Source organism: Dermacentor albipictus, chromosome 1 (assembly GCF_038994185.2).
Source record: "Dermacentor albipictus isolate Rhodes 1998 colony chromosome 1, USDA_Dalb.pri_finalv2, whole genome shotgun sequence".
NCBI classification, from domain to species: domain Eukaryota; kingdom Metazoa; phylum Arthropoda; class Arachnida; order Ixodida; family Ixodidae; genus Dermacentor; species Dermacentor albipictus.
In genome coordinates, this window is record NC_091821.1 from 130,921,575 (window position 1) to 130,935,248 (window position 13,674).

Here is a 13,674-nt window from a genome sequence, read left to right on the forward strand (position 1 = left end):
ACTTTCAGATTAACTTTGTTTTACCTTTCTGCTGAGACATTCTCTTGCATGGCTATCAGCAATACTGTTTAGGTGATTTTTGAAGGCTAGGCTTGAAGATGTAGTCACTATAATGCGTTGATGTTGACTAGGGACGTTATCTTACCATGCCATCCTATTTACCAATGACTACATCTGCAGCCAATCGGTGCGTCGAACAAGCATCCGTGAGAAAGGCATGATTTCCCGCCGAGAGGCCCGTGAGGAAGCCCGCATCCGCCAAGAGCAGCAGGCACCACTGGGCAAGGATGAGGTGAGTACATTACTTCAAGTGGCAAGGCAGTGCAGAGATGTGTAGACAGACTTGCTGGAATATCTGTGCCAACTGCTCACTGTCAAGCTTTTCACCTTCTTCCCATGTACTGAACAGCTGAAGTGAGACAAGAAAGAGAAAAAAGACCTCATAGACACCAGTGACTATTTGGTTCCCTTAACCTAATTAACTGCTAACTGCAGTAATGAGCACTCCTAGCAAGCTTATGTTACTAGGCAGAATCATATGTGAGAGATCAGGGAAGCTTTCACACGTCTTACTAAAGAGGATCCACGCCACTATGCCACACAGCACCCTTTGGGTTTCTTTCTTGCGATATGTACTGCTCATGTGTTCTATCCTCTGCTGCTGCTGCTGAGTACACCCTGCTCTGAATAACGGGCTTACTAAATATTCCTAATTTTTTTCATTTTCAGTGTGCACGTTGGCTCATAGAGATACTTGTGCAAAGTTTCAGCTTCAAATCTTTCTTCCCGTGTATGCACACAGAGCCTTTATAAAAGGGAACGCGCAGTTATGTGACCTGCACTCCTTGTCGACTCACCAGCAGGCAACAGGCGACTAAGATAGGCTCGACAGCTTCTAGCACCAGCAATCAGCAGCCAGAAGAACTGCAAATGACAAGCCATTGCTACAGTCGAGTAAAAAAAAGTTCAAAGCGGCACCTCGAGTTGCTGCTAGCATCTGTAAAGCTTCTTGCATTCACCCAGTGGTGGCACCATAGCGGCTGCTGCGGATCATAGGCTGCACACTTGTGCATTCTTTCATAAAAGCACCGTGTGTACATTGGAACAATGTTAAGATTTTCACTGTTTTACAAAGCATCTTAGTAGCCCCCGTAACACTTTAATTTCTTGTACATCTCCCAATTCCCTTTGGGACTTGAAATTTTCACCACGTACTACATCTTAGCATGTTTTCCTGAATATTCCAGTCCTAATCAACTTCAAATTTTTTAATTTTTTTTTTTTCAAATGGCTATTGGTTTAGTCTCTCCATTGTCTCTGTGGTGCACTTCAATTAGACTTCGATCATTTCTTGTGACCCCTCTACCAGTTTTCCCACATCTTTGTAACTGCTCTGGTATATTCTGCAAAGAACTCACTCGATTTCCTCAGTTTCACTCTAGTTCTGCTTTTAGTTATCTTGCAGGAATTTTTTAAAACATCCCAATGGCTATTATTTCACTTTGTCATTTCTTGTCACTCCTTTTCATTTTTTGTCACTCCTACAGTTAGCCCAGGTTTTTTTATTTCGCCTGCATATTGTTCACAATGCCCCCAACATACCTGCAAAGATTCATCCTAATCTGCACTCTCACCAGCTATCAATGCTGGTTGCTTGATGGTTGCGCTGCTGCTTTTATGTTGCATCGTGTCATACCTGAGCGTGATGAAAGAACAAGTACTGTCGGCCTGTTTTCCAGCTCGTAGCTGCTATTCATAGCAAAACAGCTTACAAATACCAGCTTGGGTCATGATTTATGATTTACCGCATTTTCCGGTCTCTAAGTAGTATCCCCCTCAAAATGACAGTTTTTCAAAAAAAAAAAAAACGGTATATAAGTCGCACCAGCGTATAAGCCGTGCCGTTCATTCAGTAAGCGATTTTAAAAAAAAATACAGCGACGTTTCACTTCGTGAATGCGGGTCACAACACAAGTTTATCAGTGCCATTCCTATAGAATTGTGCTATTCTATAGCGGCATTCCTCTAAGTGCCATTCCTATAAAATCGTCCCAGCGTACCGTATGCTGTATGTGCAAGTGGAAGCTGCTTCGTATGATGGTGAGCTGAATCCTGCACAAGGGAGGAAAGCGGGAAGGCAGCTCGGGAGGGAGGGGGCTTGTACTCTGGTAGCAACTGCGTAGTTTGCGCAGCGGTGCACACCGTATCTTGAAAGCGATCTCCAGATGTGACGACTTCAGAGTCAGTTGACTCGCGGTCGGCGTGCCGCCGCTTACGTTGCTGGTACATACTTTTCGCACGGCACCCGCCGTGGTTGCTCAGTGGCCATGGTGTTGGGCTGCTGAGCACGAGGTCGCGGGATCGAATCCCGGCCACGGCGGCCGCATTTCGATGGGGGCGAAATGCGAAAACACCCGTGTGTTTAGATTTAGATGCACGTTAAAGAACCCCAGGTGGCCGAAATTTTCGGAGTCCCCCACTACGGTGTGCCTCATAATCAGAAAGTGGTTCTGGCACATAAAACCCCACAATCTTTTTTTTCTCGCACGGCGCTTGGCAACTCGATCATGAGAAGAACCTGGTACCTCCATAGTGCGCACACAATCCATAGCAACTGCCAGAGGAGGTCAAACCAGCGTACTTCGCGTGGCCATAACATCCAATCCGATTTTGATGGGAGTTCTTTCCTGAAAAAAAATAAATAAATAAAAAATTGTATAAGTCGCACTGTTCTATAAAATGCACTGACGAAAAATTCCGAAAAAAAAACTTCACTTATACGCCGGAATATACAGTACTTATGGAAGTAGTGTAATATTATGGTGGGATGTAGGTATTGCTCCGTGTCTTGATTTACTAGGCCAAGTTCCCAGCTTTTTGTCCAGGCTTGTTTTTTGTTTCTTCTGTCTATATCGCTTGTCGTGGGATCCCAGATGTAGAATGCCTACACAGAGAAAATGGAACATTCAACTGGGTAATTTATGCTAAATTTGGTGCATGTTTGTTTCCTTGTTAGTCCCTCCATGTTGTTATGTCTATGCGGTGTGACTTGATTCTAGAGGTTAAAGGAAGCAGCATGTCCACTGGTTTGTTGATATTGAAGGTGTGTTGCTGCAAAAATCTTTGAAAAACCATGAAAATAGAATCTCGCTGACTGCGCATAGACAACATGCAGCCTTTCCAAAATGCCACTATACTCGCGGACAACTTTCTGCGGCAATGAAAGGAAAGCTACGGGGGCGGAGCTTCTGTACCTGTGATGCGCGCGCCAAGTAGTCCGGCAGTGTTTGGCAGTGCTTTTAGTTTCTCGGAACAGACGCTGAATTGACGCAGCTTCCATGTGCGACGGTTTCGCTTTTGCTGTCAGATGCAGAATGTAGAAGCCGCAAAATAAGTCAACATTCAGTGGTGTATTTGGTCTTATTTTGCTTTTCAAATAAGATGCTTATGATTTCTCTTCCGTAGCTTAAACTAATGCGGTTGAAAATATGGGACTTACTTCAGAAGCAATCTTGTTTGTGCACGCGTTGGCTCCATAGCGTTCCTTTTATTGCCACAGAACATTGTCCGCAAGTATGGTAATATTTTTTCGGTCACTTCTGCGTGCATCGGCACCAGAGACGTTGCTGTCTAGGGGCACTGGTGGTGGTAGCGAAAACAGTTATTGCCAAACAAGTGCAAGGGGGGTGCAAAACACCCCTTGTATGGCATGAGGCAGCCCTTAGGGGGCCATCCTTATAGAGCAAAGGAGAGCCCTTGGAGCGCTATCCGCTTAAGGGCATTGGCAATGATCCGACGCTGGTCTGTAGCAACTGAGCTGGCTAGAAGAGTCTCCGAGTATGATTCCGCCATGGTTGGAGCTGGAAGTTGTTTGAAGGTAGGGCCATGTGAGGAGGACGTGAAGAAAGTCTCCCGGTTTCCCGCAGAGCTTACAGGAGGACAGGAACTGGTCGTCTGGTTGGGGTAGCAGGCATGAAGGAGAATAGGGTACTAGCACTGTGCCAAGACAGAATGCTTGGCACAGAGTCATGGCGATTGATCCTGATCCAATATTTGAAGCCATTTATCCTAGCATAACCATTTTCAGGCATACAAAAAGCTGATGCTGCTACTTTCTGCATAGTAATGAATTCCAGACGATCTTACTTCGAAAACCAAAACTACCAGAGGGCGCAAAATATTGTCACGCAATTAGCAGACGCCCACAAGTGACGTGGCATTTACACCTCCCTGTCGCGCGAGCATGAAGCGAGTGTCTTTATCAAGCGGCAATCTCACTGAAACGCAGTGGACTCGCATGCTGGCATCTTTTGATCATGCGCTGATTGCACCTGCTCAAAAGTGCCTATCATCTTGCCCAAGGTACCGCTGTGACCATGTTGATTGTTACTGACAGCGTCCTACATGAGAGGGGGGGAAATGGGGTGCCTCGATGTTCTACTTGCCTACAGTGAGCGAGGAGGACAGGAAGGCATCCTAGAGAAAAAGGAGAGCGCGAACTCCCAGTTCACAGCTGCTGTGTGAGGCCACAACAAGTGGCAGCGAGCAAGTGCATGTGACCGGTGATAGACAACAAAGGGGGAATGATAAGCTGGGAGCGCAGCCCAGCGCGGCGTCTGGCACAGTTAGCGATGCCGCCAGGTCAAAAACAACTGCAAGCGACATTGCTCCATTGCCTTTTTCCTGGCATTTTCAAAATCGAGATATCCGGAGTCCGGCGCAAAAGCTTTTTAAGATGAGAGGCGATGAACATATAAGCTGAAACCACGGTCGAAAAAAAATTTCGGCTTAACCGATGTTTCAAGCTACCAGAGGTTTGAGTTAACGAGGGTTTACTGTATTTGTTGCACTCTTGAGGTACTAGAACTTCATGCCATTACTGGGTTGGCGGCTATCCATTAAAGAACTAAAACAAGGCAATAATTTTGTTTGAGTGCTCTTTAAGGTGCCTAGAAACTAAGTAGTGGCTGCAGGGAAGGAGCGGACAGGATCAGCGCCGAGTGTGGCCAGAGGGAGTTAACTGTAAAACTTGAACAAATCCATAATTTATAACCAAGTTGCTTCGAAATAATTTCTCCTAAGAAGGAATGATGACCCACTAGGTAATGATGCAATAGCATATGCTAAACAGATTAATGCTGTGTTGCCAAGGGAGGCTACTAACATGGTACCATTGAATCAAGGCAACATGTGCCATAGTCAGTACTTAAGTGAAAGGTAAATACTTGTAATTTGACTTATGCCTAACATTGTGATCACTTGGAAAAGTTATGCAAGAACAATATTTTATTTAAAAAATTCATAATGGTGCGCAGTTGACTCAGTTTACTCCATGTAGTGTAAAGTATATTGCTAGGCCCGCCATACAGTTCATAATTCATTACACGTCACTCTTTTGCTGCTAAAATTACCGATGAAGCAAAGTTTTGTACTTTGGACCTTCTGTAAAAGCAGTCCAGTGCTCCTGTAGCCATGTGACATGTCTCCACTTTAGCCTTGAACCAGGTCAAGTGTATTTTTTTCTTTGTCTCTCTGGGACAGGATGAAGAGGCAGTGAGGAGAAAGTCTGAAGGTGATGTCATGAATGGCGACTCTGGCTCATTGACAAGCCCTGGTAGCGAGAGCGAGCGACCGGCCAACACAGTCTCATCTGTGCCACTGTCATTGGCCTCTCCAACCACTGCTGTGGAAGTGGCAGGGGCAGCAAGTTCCCCGAATCGTTGTGGCTTGGAAGGAGTGGCTGACCCAGGGTCATTGGGGTCACTAGCCCCGATGCCCCCGCCGTCATATTCTGAGGTCTCGCCAATGCCGGCAAGGCACCAGGGGGGCGCTGCGGAGGCAGTCAAGGTGTGTATTTACAGTGCTCGTAGGCATGCCGAGTTTGAGCTTGCACTCCTGATACTATTCTTAAGCATTGGGTACGTGAGCCATTGCCAAAAGGAAGTGATGTTACTACAGCTGTGGTAAATAATATACTATACTAGTACTACTTGGCCTGCTACTACTTAGTAGTCTGCTTTATCAGTAAGTGCAAATTCTTGGAGCAGCCGCAGATTAGCTGGGGTTTGGAATGTCTGCCGGATGAGCAATTAAGTGGTGGCCAAAGTTTTCTTTTTATTCACCCTATGGCAAGGGTGCAGAAGAGGATGAGGAGGTGGCCTGACAATGACTTGATAATGACAATGATTTGACGATGGCGATGACTCTGCCATTGTCATCAGTGTAACGGAAATGACTGACGGACCGTTTCCAGCTTCTCACTGTGGCTGCATTAGAAAAAATGCATGTAGTGTCATAAAATTTTATATACCTTGCATATCATATCTGCAAGTGCTTTTTTCTGTGTGAGAAGCTTACTCTGTATTCTAGAACGTTCCTCCACTCAACACTCCACTTCAACTCGAGGGAAGTAGATAGCAGCCCCTCTCCTTGACAGAAGTGGTCACTGCTCTTCCTTAACACTCCATGGAAATTCTTGAGAAGCACAGTCTCATTTTCGGTCAAGGGGTGGCAGTGTGCTCAACTCGGTGGAGTGGAGGAAGAGCATTGAATTGAGTGTTCACTTGAGACATTGGGGTTTACAGATGTGACTGAGCTGCCTTTCCTTTTATCTTGAAGTGGTATTTAATTTGTTCTGTGTCATCAATTAACTGGTCCTGACCAGAAATGAAGCTAACAAGGGTCGAAGGCTTGAGCTGGTTGGTTATTCATAATTAAAACTAGGTACAGTACAAAGGACAAGGACTAAGAGAGACAACACACACAGCATAGTGTGTGCCATCTTAGACCTCGTCCTTCGCTCTGTACATGGTACATCAGAGCCTCTGATGTTGGCTACCATGAGAATTCAAAGGTGCCGTAGCTACCCTTCTTTTGCTTCATTTTTCCATCGCCTTTGTTTATCTAAGCTCCCTCCTTGGAAAATGACATTTGCTGTTCCATGGGAGTAACTTAGTAGTCTAGCTTGCTTATTGTTTAGTATGGACAGCTGGGCTAGTTGGTTATGATTAGCATTATGAAACATAGTTCCAGCGCACATTTGGACACGGACGAGGAGAGAAAGAGAAAGAAAGTTGAAGTCTGGCGTTCGTGTTGTCCTTCTCTTCTCGTCCGTGTCCAAATGTGCGCTGGAACTATGTTTCATAATGCTTGCTTATTGTTTGCCTTTAGTGTCCATTGAATGTGCAACTTTTGCATATGTTGACTGTCTGTGAAAAACCAAAATGTGTGCATTTAATCCATAGCTGTCCGATGAAGGTAGCTAAAGCATTAGAATGTCATTTTGCAATGCAGGTGGAAATCCACGTGACCGTGAACACTCAACAAGCATCTGTAGGCTTCTCACCTCAGAATGGAACACTCTCAGACTTGAAGAAACACAGGGCCGACCTTCGAAACAGTCGTGGCTCCCTAACACTGTCTGCCTCACAGCAACAGGAAATAGTTGGCAAAATGGCAGCGTCTGCCACAGCACTGGGACAGAATGGGCACCAGCACCATTTCAGTGCCACTGTTCGAAAACCGAGCTACGAAGCTCCTCCATCACCATCGACGTCCCTTCGGCGTTTTCGTAGCGATCCTTCAGAGATAGTGGGTGAACCGCACCGTAAGGACTGTTGTGCTGTCATGTGATGATGCCAAAAGGACAGCGAAGAAAAGAAAAAAAAAAGAAAAAAAAAAGATATTTACCTTTGAGTTGTCAAACAATGCACTTGCAAAAGCATTTGCACTTCTCAACATTTTCGACGTTGCGATGACGCGAAACACGGTGCTTGTGCTCGCGACCGCAGTGAGCTTCATGGTGGGTAATGGTTCCGGTTAGAGAAGCTAGTGATAGGTCACCCCAGGTGCGCATGTGCCAATATATGATACACGACGTGTTGTCCAGAAAAATGCTTATACTTTTCCTTCTAGAGGTTGTTGTAATTCCAGGCAGCCTAATACGATGAAAGCCACTGTCCAAATTTTTTGGCATTTTGTGATGGGCTTTCATGTAAACAAAACGTAAAGGACATTCAGTGAATTAAGTCCAAAGTGCAGGTAAATGTGCCAATGGACAATTTATTTTTGCTTCAGTTCATTGTGTGCTCCTTGTACCAGCACATTTTTACAACGAGTGGATTTGTACCGGAGATGCTCAAAGGGACATATATGCGATATATTCAAGCCATAGTGAGTGGTTAAGTTTTTTGCCAGCAGTAGTGTGCGATTTTTTTCGGAAATCATGTCTGCATTAGAGTGAAGCTTTTCTTTACGCTGTACCTTATAATAAGATTATATAGCAGGCATCTGAACTTTCCACATATCGAAAGTTTAAACAAACTACCAGCACCAAAAGATTATTAGGACATTTTCCATGAAAGAAGTGAACTTTACCACAGCTTAGGCACACAGCCTAGAGCAAAGTGAAAATGAAATTGGGACTGCAAACCCTGGTTTTGTGGATTTCACAGGTTCTGCATCCTTTAGGTACCAACACTACCTTTGAAAAGTGAACCATTCCATAAAAGTAATATAATGCTGCTGCAGTCTTGCCTGTTGCCTTTACAGCTGTTTTATTGCAAAGGAATCGGTTAAACACTGTCTCGTTGCCAAGCTTGATGTTAAAGTTCAAGTGGTTGTTGCAGCTTTACAAGTGACTGGAAAGTGAATTTGTTTTGTACAGCAGCGAAAATGCATTTAATATGGTATGTTTTACAATGGAAAGGCTTTTTCTGTCAAAGTAGGCAGTGGAACTAATTTGGTCCTGTTGCACGTAGATGAATTCACAGTTCAGACAAGGTGTCACAATGACTTTTCACTTTGCATTACGGCATGTTGTTGACATGGCCACCACCATTTTTTCTTTACATGGGGGTTTATTAATGCATATGCAGCTAATGACATCGTGCCTGAAGAACAGAAGTACTGAGATTATCTCGGGACATTTTCTGTTTGGCTTCCAATCAGAATGCAAGTAGAACCTCGTTGATACATTCCGGTATGTTATGTATTCCCTGTTCTTAGGCTCTGAAAATGCTGGTTCCATCTAGTTACCATAGGGTAATTCGTATTAGCTTCCCGGTTACGTCCAAAAACTGCAACAGTGCACCACTGACATGGCATCATCAATCAGCGGTGCTTGCATTAACTGTCACTATTGTGACCTTCGATACCTTGCACAGCTATTTTGATATACACAGCTGTGTGGAAACTGACGAAAGAACTGTGTGTGCTCAAAAAGAGGCGGTTATTGTTATTTGACACACATGCCAGATGGAAATTGTAAGCTTCATTTAGTGTGATTCATTGCTACAACCGCTCCAAAAATGTTTAATGTAACTGCCAGCCAAGTAGCAAAAGCAAGTTTTACGTAATGGGTTTGCAATAGTTAATTTGCTTTCTACCAAACTTAAAATAAAGTTCTGTGTAAGAGTAACTTTTTGCCTCATTTGTACCATTGCCACAAGTGTTCTTGGATGTTACATATTCCCGATACCATTCAATCTTTTTTAAGTGCTCATCTAAGAAGTGTAGTAATGAGGTTCTACTTTATAGTGTAAATGCAGCATCTTGTTTCATATACAAGTGTTTAGAAAAGAAGAATGGGGCTGTTGCACTTTCTCTGGTCCACATGCTTATGCCACATGACAAGTCCTCACTACACTCCACATAAATATTCCTACCAATCTGCATTCTGTATAAACCATTTTACCTTGGTTTACTAGACATTGCCATTCTAAACAGTAGCCTCTATCCATAACGCACTTGGCAAGAGCAAATTAACAAACTCGTCTAACACTATAGAAAGATTTAAGCTAGTTTTGTTTTGAAATTTGGCTTGTATTGATAGCTAGAGTGGAAAAAAATTCAAGCTTTTACTTTTTGAATTTTGTGCTCAAATTGTGACACCAATGTGATGTCATGTATCTCATGGCATTTTCATGGATGTTTACCATTTTTGTGCATTCATATAGGAAGAGTTCCCAGCAGCTACAGCTCGCGAGCTTTTGATCGCATTGGAATGCAGTTTAACCCTTTGAGGGTCGAATTGTTTTGAAGAAAACTTTCCCAGGGGGTCAAATTATTTTATTGCGGATCTTGAATGTCCAAGATGTATAAAGTCGGGAAAAAATAGTAAAAAAAAATTAGGAACAGTATTTTGGTGTTGGCATCACTCAGAACTGCAAAATGTTCAATAGTATTTCAGAGTGTGGTATCCTTGAAACACGAGTCCCCGAACAGCCGCAGAGAGCGAGAATACCTCATGAACGGCGGTGATAAACGAGCTAAGAGCAGTGCCAATCAAGATAGAAATCAACTTCCGCCGCCCCTGCGATAGCGTGCCGACAAAGATAAAAATCACGTTTCGCGCGCCTCCGTTGCAGCGGAACCGAAACCGCGTTGCCGCTGAAAGCGAGAATACCTCGCGAGCGGCGTTATAAACAAGCTATGAGCAGCGCCAATCAAGATAGAAATAAACTTCCACAGCATCTGCAAGAGAGTGCCGACAAAGAGAAAAATTACGTTTCGCGCGCCTCCGTTGCGATCACGCGGCGAAACCGAAACCGCAAAAGGGGTGTTGCCGCAGTCTGCGCGACGACGCGCTGAAGCTAGAAGTCAGTTATGTTTATCTCCCCAAGAAGGTAGCACGAATTTCAAACGCTTCTTGTAAGTCCTAAGAGGTGGCAGCACCTCCCAGTGAGCGTGCATCGTCATTATGGCGCGAAATTTCAAACGGAGGGTCGAAACCGTACCCGTACGGCAAAGACCTTGCGGGACAGAAAACCGCCGACGTACATGTACGGCAAAAACCTTCAAAGGGTTAATCCTCCAATGTGGGTAATTGACTATCACCCAGCAGCCACTGTCATAATTTGACATCATGGGAACAGGAACTTCAGGCTAGTGTTGTTACACACATAAACATATATATATTTTTTTTGTGTCTCTGCATATTTCCTGGCTTGCTCTGCAACCCTCAAATTATAGTAAGTATGACATACTTACCATTACAGAAGTGCAATGTTTAATAGTTCTCTTTCGTGCCTCTTTCAGACTCCTTTGTTTATAGACCGATTGCCAATACATGTATGGTGCTCCAGTATACAAAGTTTCACGTTAACTGCCCAGTGCTCTAGATGACGTACACTGTGTGATTGGAAGAGAATAGCCTGTACAGTGTTGATTGATGAAATTGTGTGTGGCAAACATAGTGGATGGCTTCCTCTGTTGCGGGTACTAGCTTGTTCAGGCCGATGCCAGTGTTCATTAATCATGCAAGTTGGGGATGTAGCATTGGTAGTAATCCTAGTGCATCTCAAGCTTTATTTTTCTGCTTTGGAACTGGATTTCTAAAGTAGTTAGAACATTTTCTTTCTAATAAGAGTCAATCTTGTCTGCACTGTGAAAGATTATTGCTATTTTAACCTTCGAAGTCAGTGAGCAGCTGTATTTCAGGACAGGTATAAGAGGCACTAAACAGTATGGCTTGTTTAGAGCCTTTGTGCCCTTCAGTCTTGCTTCAGATGATGGTGAAGCTGGGGCATTTCTGACATAGGAAAATTATTAAACATGTGACAGCTAAAAATAACCTAACACTAGCATCATTGAACGCACAAAGTTTGTACTTCGGTGGCAATTTCTTTTTTAATTTTAAAGTAATGAATGGGTCATTTTTGCTTCAAATGGCACTTCAGTGGGCATTTCAGAGCTAAGTGCTTCGCTTTAACGCACATGATATGTAGGGGCTGGTTTGAGCTTCAAAAATACACACATGTACCCTATGCTGCCGCGTATTTTCCATGAACGTGTTTAGTAGTAGTGTTTTAACTAATCCTTTCATCTATTGTGTACAGTCGGCACTACTAGCTAGCCAGCCATTAGCTTACTCATGTTGACTAAATGTAGAGTTGTACACTGTAGGTCAATTTTAATTGCAACTCTGAACATACTTCCATGGAGAACTGTGTGGGTGACAAGTTATTGCTTGTTTGCTTCACTAAGCTTCAATTCTTTGAGAATGTTGGAGCTGTGAAGTGTCTTGTCCTCAGTGGGACCATTGTAAGAGATGCAGAATGTTGTGAACACTGCACCTTGTTGACCTGTCTCTTGACAGCTGTATAGAGTTAGATGGGTTTACTGCTGAAATCTTTTACCACAAAGTGTGGCTCTCCATAATTTAGGATGACTGTTTTCCCGGTATGTGCTGGCCTGAATAACCTTTTTTTTTTCAATCCTCCTGGCATTTTTTTGCCAGCATTTCTTTTCTGTGTAATATGTATAAATATAGCCAAACAGCAGAGAAGCTGCATGCTCTGTAGTCTTAAAGATATAAACCTTGTTTTGTTGTGTTTATGCTACATTTTGATGTCTAGTGCAGCAGTCGTAAGCATTATATTATATTTTAAAATAAGAAACTTTCATCATTCCACCAGACAGACATGCCCAGGATTGTGAAAGGCTGCCAAATAGAAACCAGAATTTTTTTTTTCAGATACGTTGTTCTTGGGGAACATTGTTTTTTTGCTTTTGTTGCAAGGGAGAAAATTTCTTCATCTGAGTGATGTTTTTCCCCTTCTGTTCGCAGAAAAGAAACACTGTAGGAAGGGCACACTATTTGATGAAAATGTTGAACACATATACGATTTTTTTTTTTTTGTGTGGCATATATGTCTGCAATGACATTGTTATGCCTATGCTACCAAAAGATGAACCTAGTGACAATTAGTCTGAGCATGTTAGCAGCATTCCAGTTTGGGTGTTTGAAGTATCACCAGGTCTAGCCAAAGCTTCTTTAGATGCCATCCTGGTTGGTGCCAACAAGTTTTAACCACCAAGTTTATAAAGGCCAGAGACAAATATTCATCTGCAGGCATAGTGTGGGTCCTTTTTGGCATCTTGCTTGCGGTACTTTTAGGCTGGTTACATAAGGCAGTAGTTGTGCCGCGGTTTGTACTAGTGCGTACTGGTCAAAGACAGTGTCATTTCGGACGACTGCACTGCCCTAAGTAGTGGCCTTTCAAGTGCAGTAAATCACTGCCTTGCTGCAAGCACCCATAGCCAGCTGGTACCAATCAGCTTAATGTCTAGACTGTGTGATGCGACAAGCTCGTTTGATCTGCACACATATTGATGTCCTTTTAGCTAACAGTCCGTGCATGAGCGTATCTTTGTACATTGCTACATGCACTGTTTGGGAGTACTCATCGGATTGTGTTGCCAACAAACTGGAAGTCCTCAAGCTGCTGTGACAGTGGCACACAATTGTTGCCAACGTAGCAACAGTTGACAGAATCCACTGTAAAACTGCCATGTTGCAATCAGCCGGTGGTAGTTATGGCTACCACCTCAAATGTAACCTGCTGTATCTAATTTTGAGCAGTTGTTGTCAAGCATCGTCAGACGTGTTCCTGATTACGTATTGCACAGCAGTGTGACAGAAGCATGAAAAGTTTTAGGCTGATTGGAGCCTTTTAAAATGGGCTGGCAGCTCATATTGTGTTCGTGACGATTACAGCAACTGTGTTAGTTTTCCGTGAATTCTTGACCAGCTCTCCAGCCGATATGGATTTTTTCCTTTCGGCGTGTACTCTGCTGTGCAGCTGTAGCAGAGTGTTTCTGTAACTTGTGCACTTTCTTCTCTCTTTAGAAGGCCATGAATAAAACCTGGGAATACTGTTTGTTGTGGTATTA

General features: G+C 43.6%; 1 protein-coding gene across 6 annotated transcripts in view; it reads left to right on the forward strand.

Moving 5' to 3' along the window:
• The window catches only part of MYPT-75D (Myosin phosphatase targeting subunit 75D), a 410,236-nt gene extending 396,577 nt beyond the window's left edge, over positions 1-13,659 (forward strand). For 5 of the 6 annotated variants that reach the window (XR_010562827.1, XR_010562826.1, XR_010562829.2 and 2 more), the window contains 4 exons: positions 181-292; positions 5,542-5,847; positions 7,294-10,008; positions 10,803-13,659. Coding sequence is in view for 1 of the 6 variants with exons in the window: in XM_065425335.1 (XP_065281407.1) it covers positions 181-292; positions 5,542-5,847; positions 7,294-7,632 (757 nt within the window). In the remaining 5 variants the exon portion in view is untranslated. Of the gene's footprint in view, positions 1-180; positions 293-5,541; positions 5,848-7,293; positions 10,080-10,802 lie in introns of those variants that run through there. The other variant, XM_065425335.1, reaches the window with a different exon arrangement.
• The last annotated feature ends 15 nt before the right edge of the window (positions 13,660-13,674 follow it).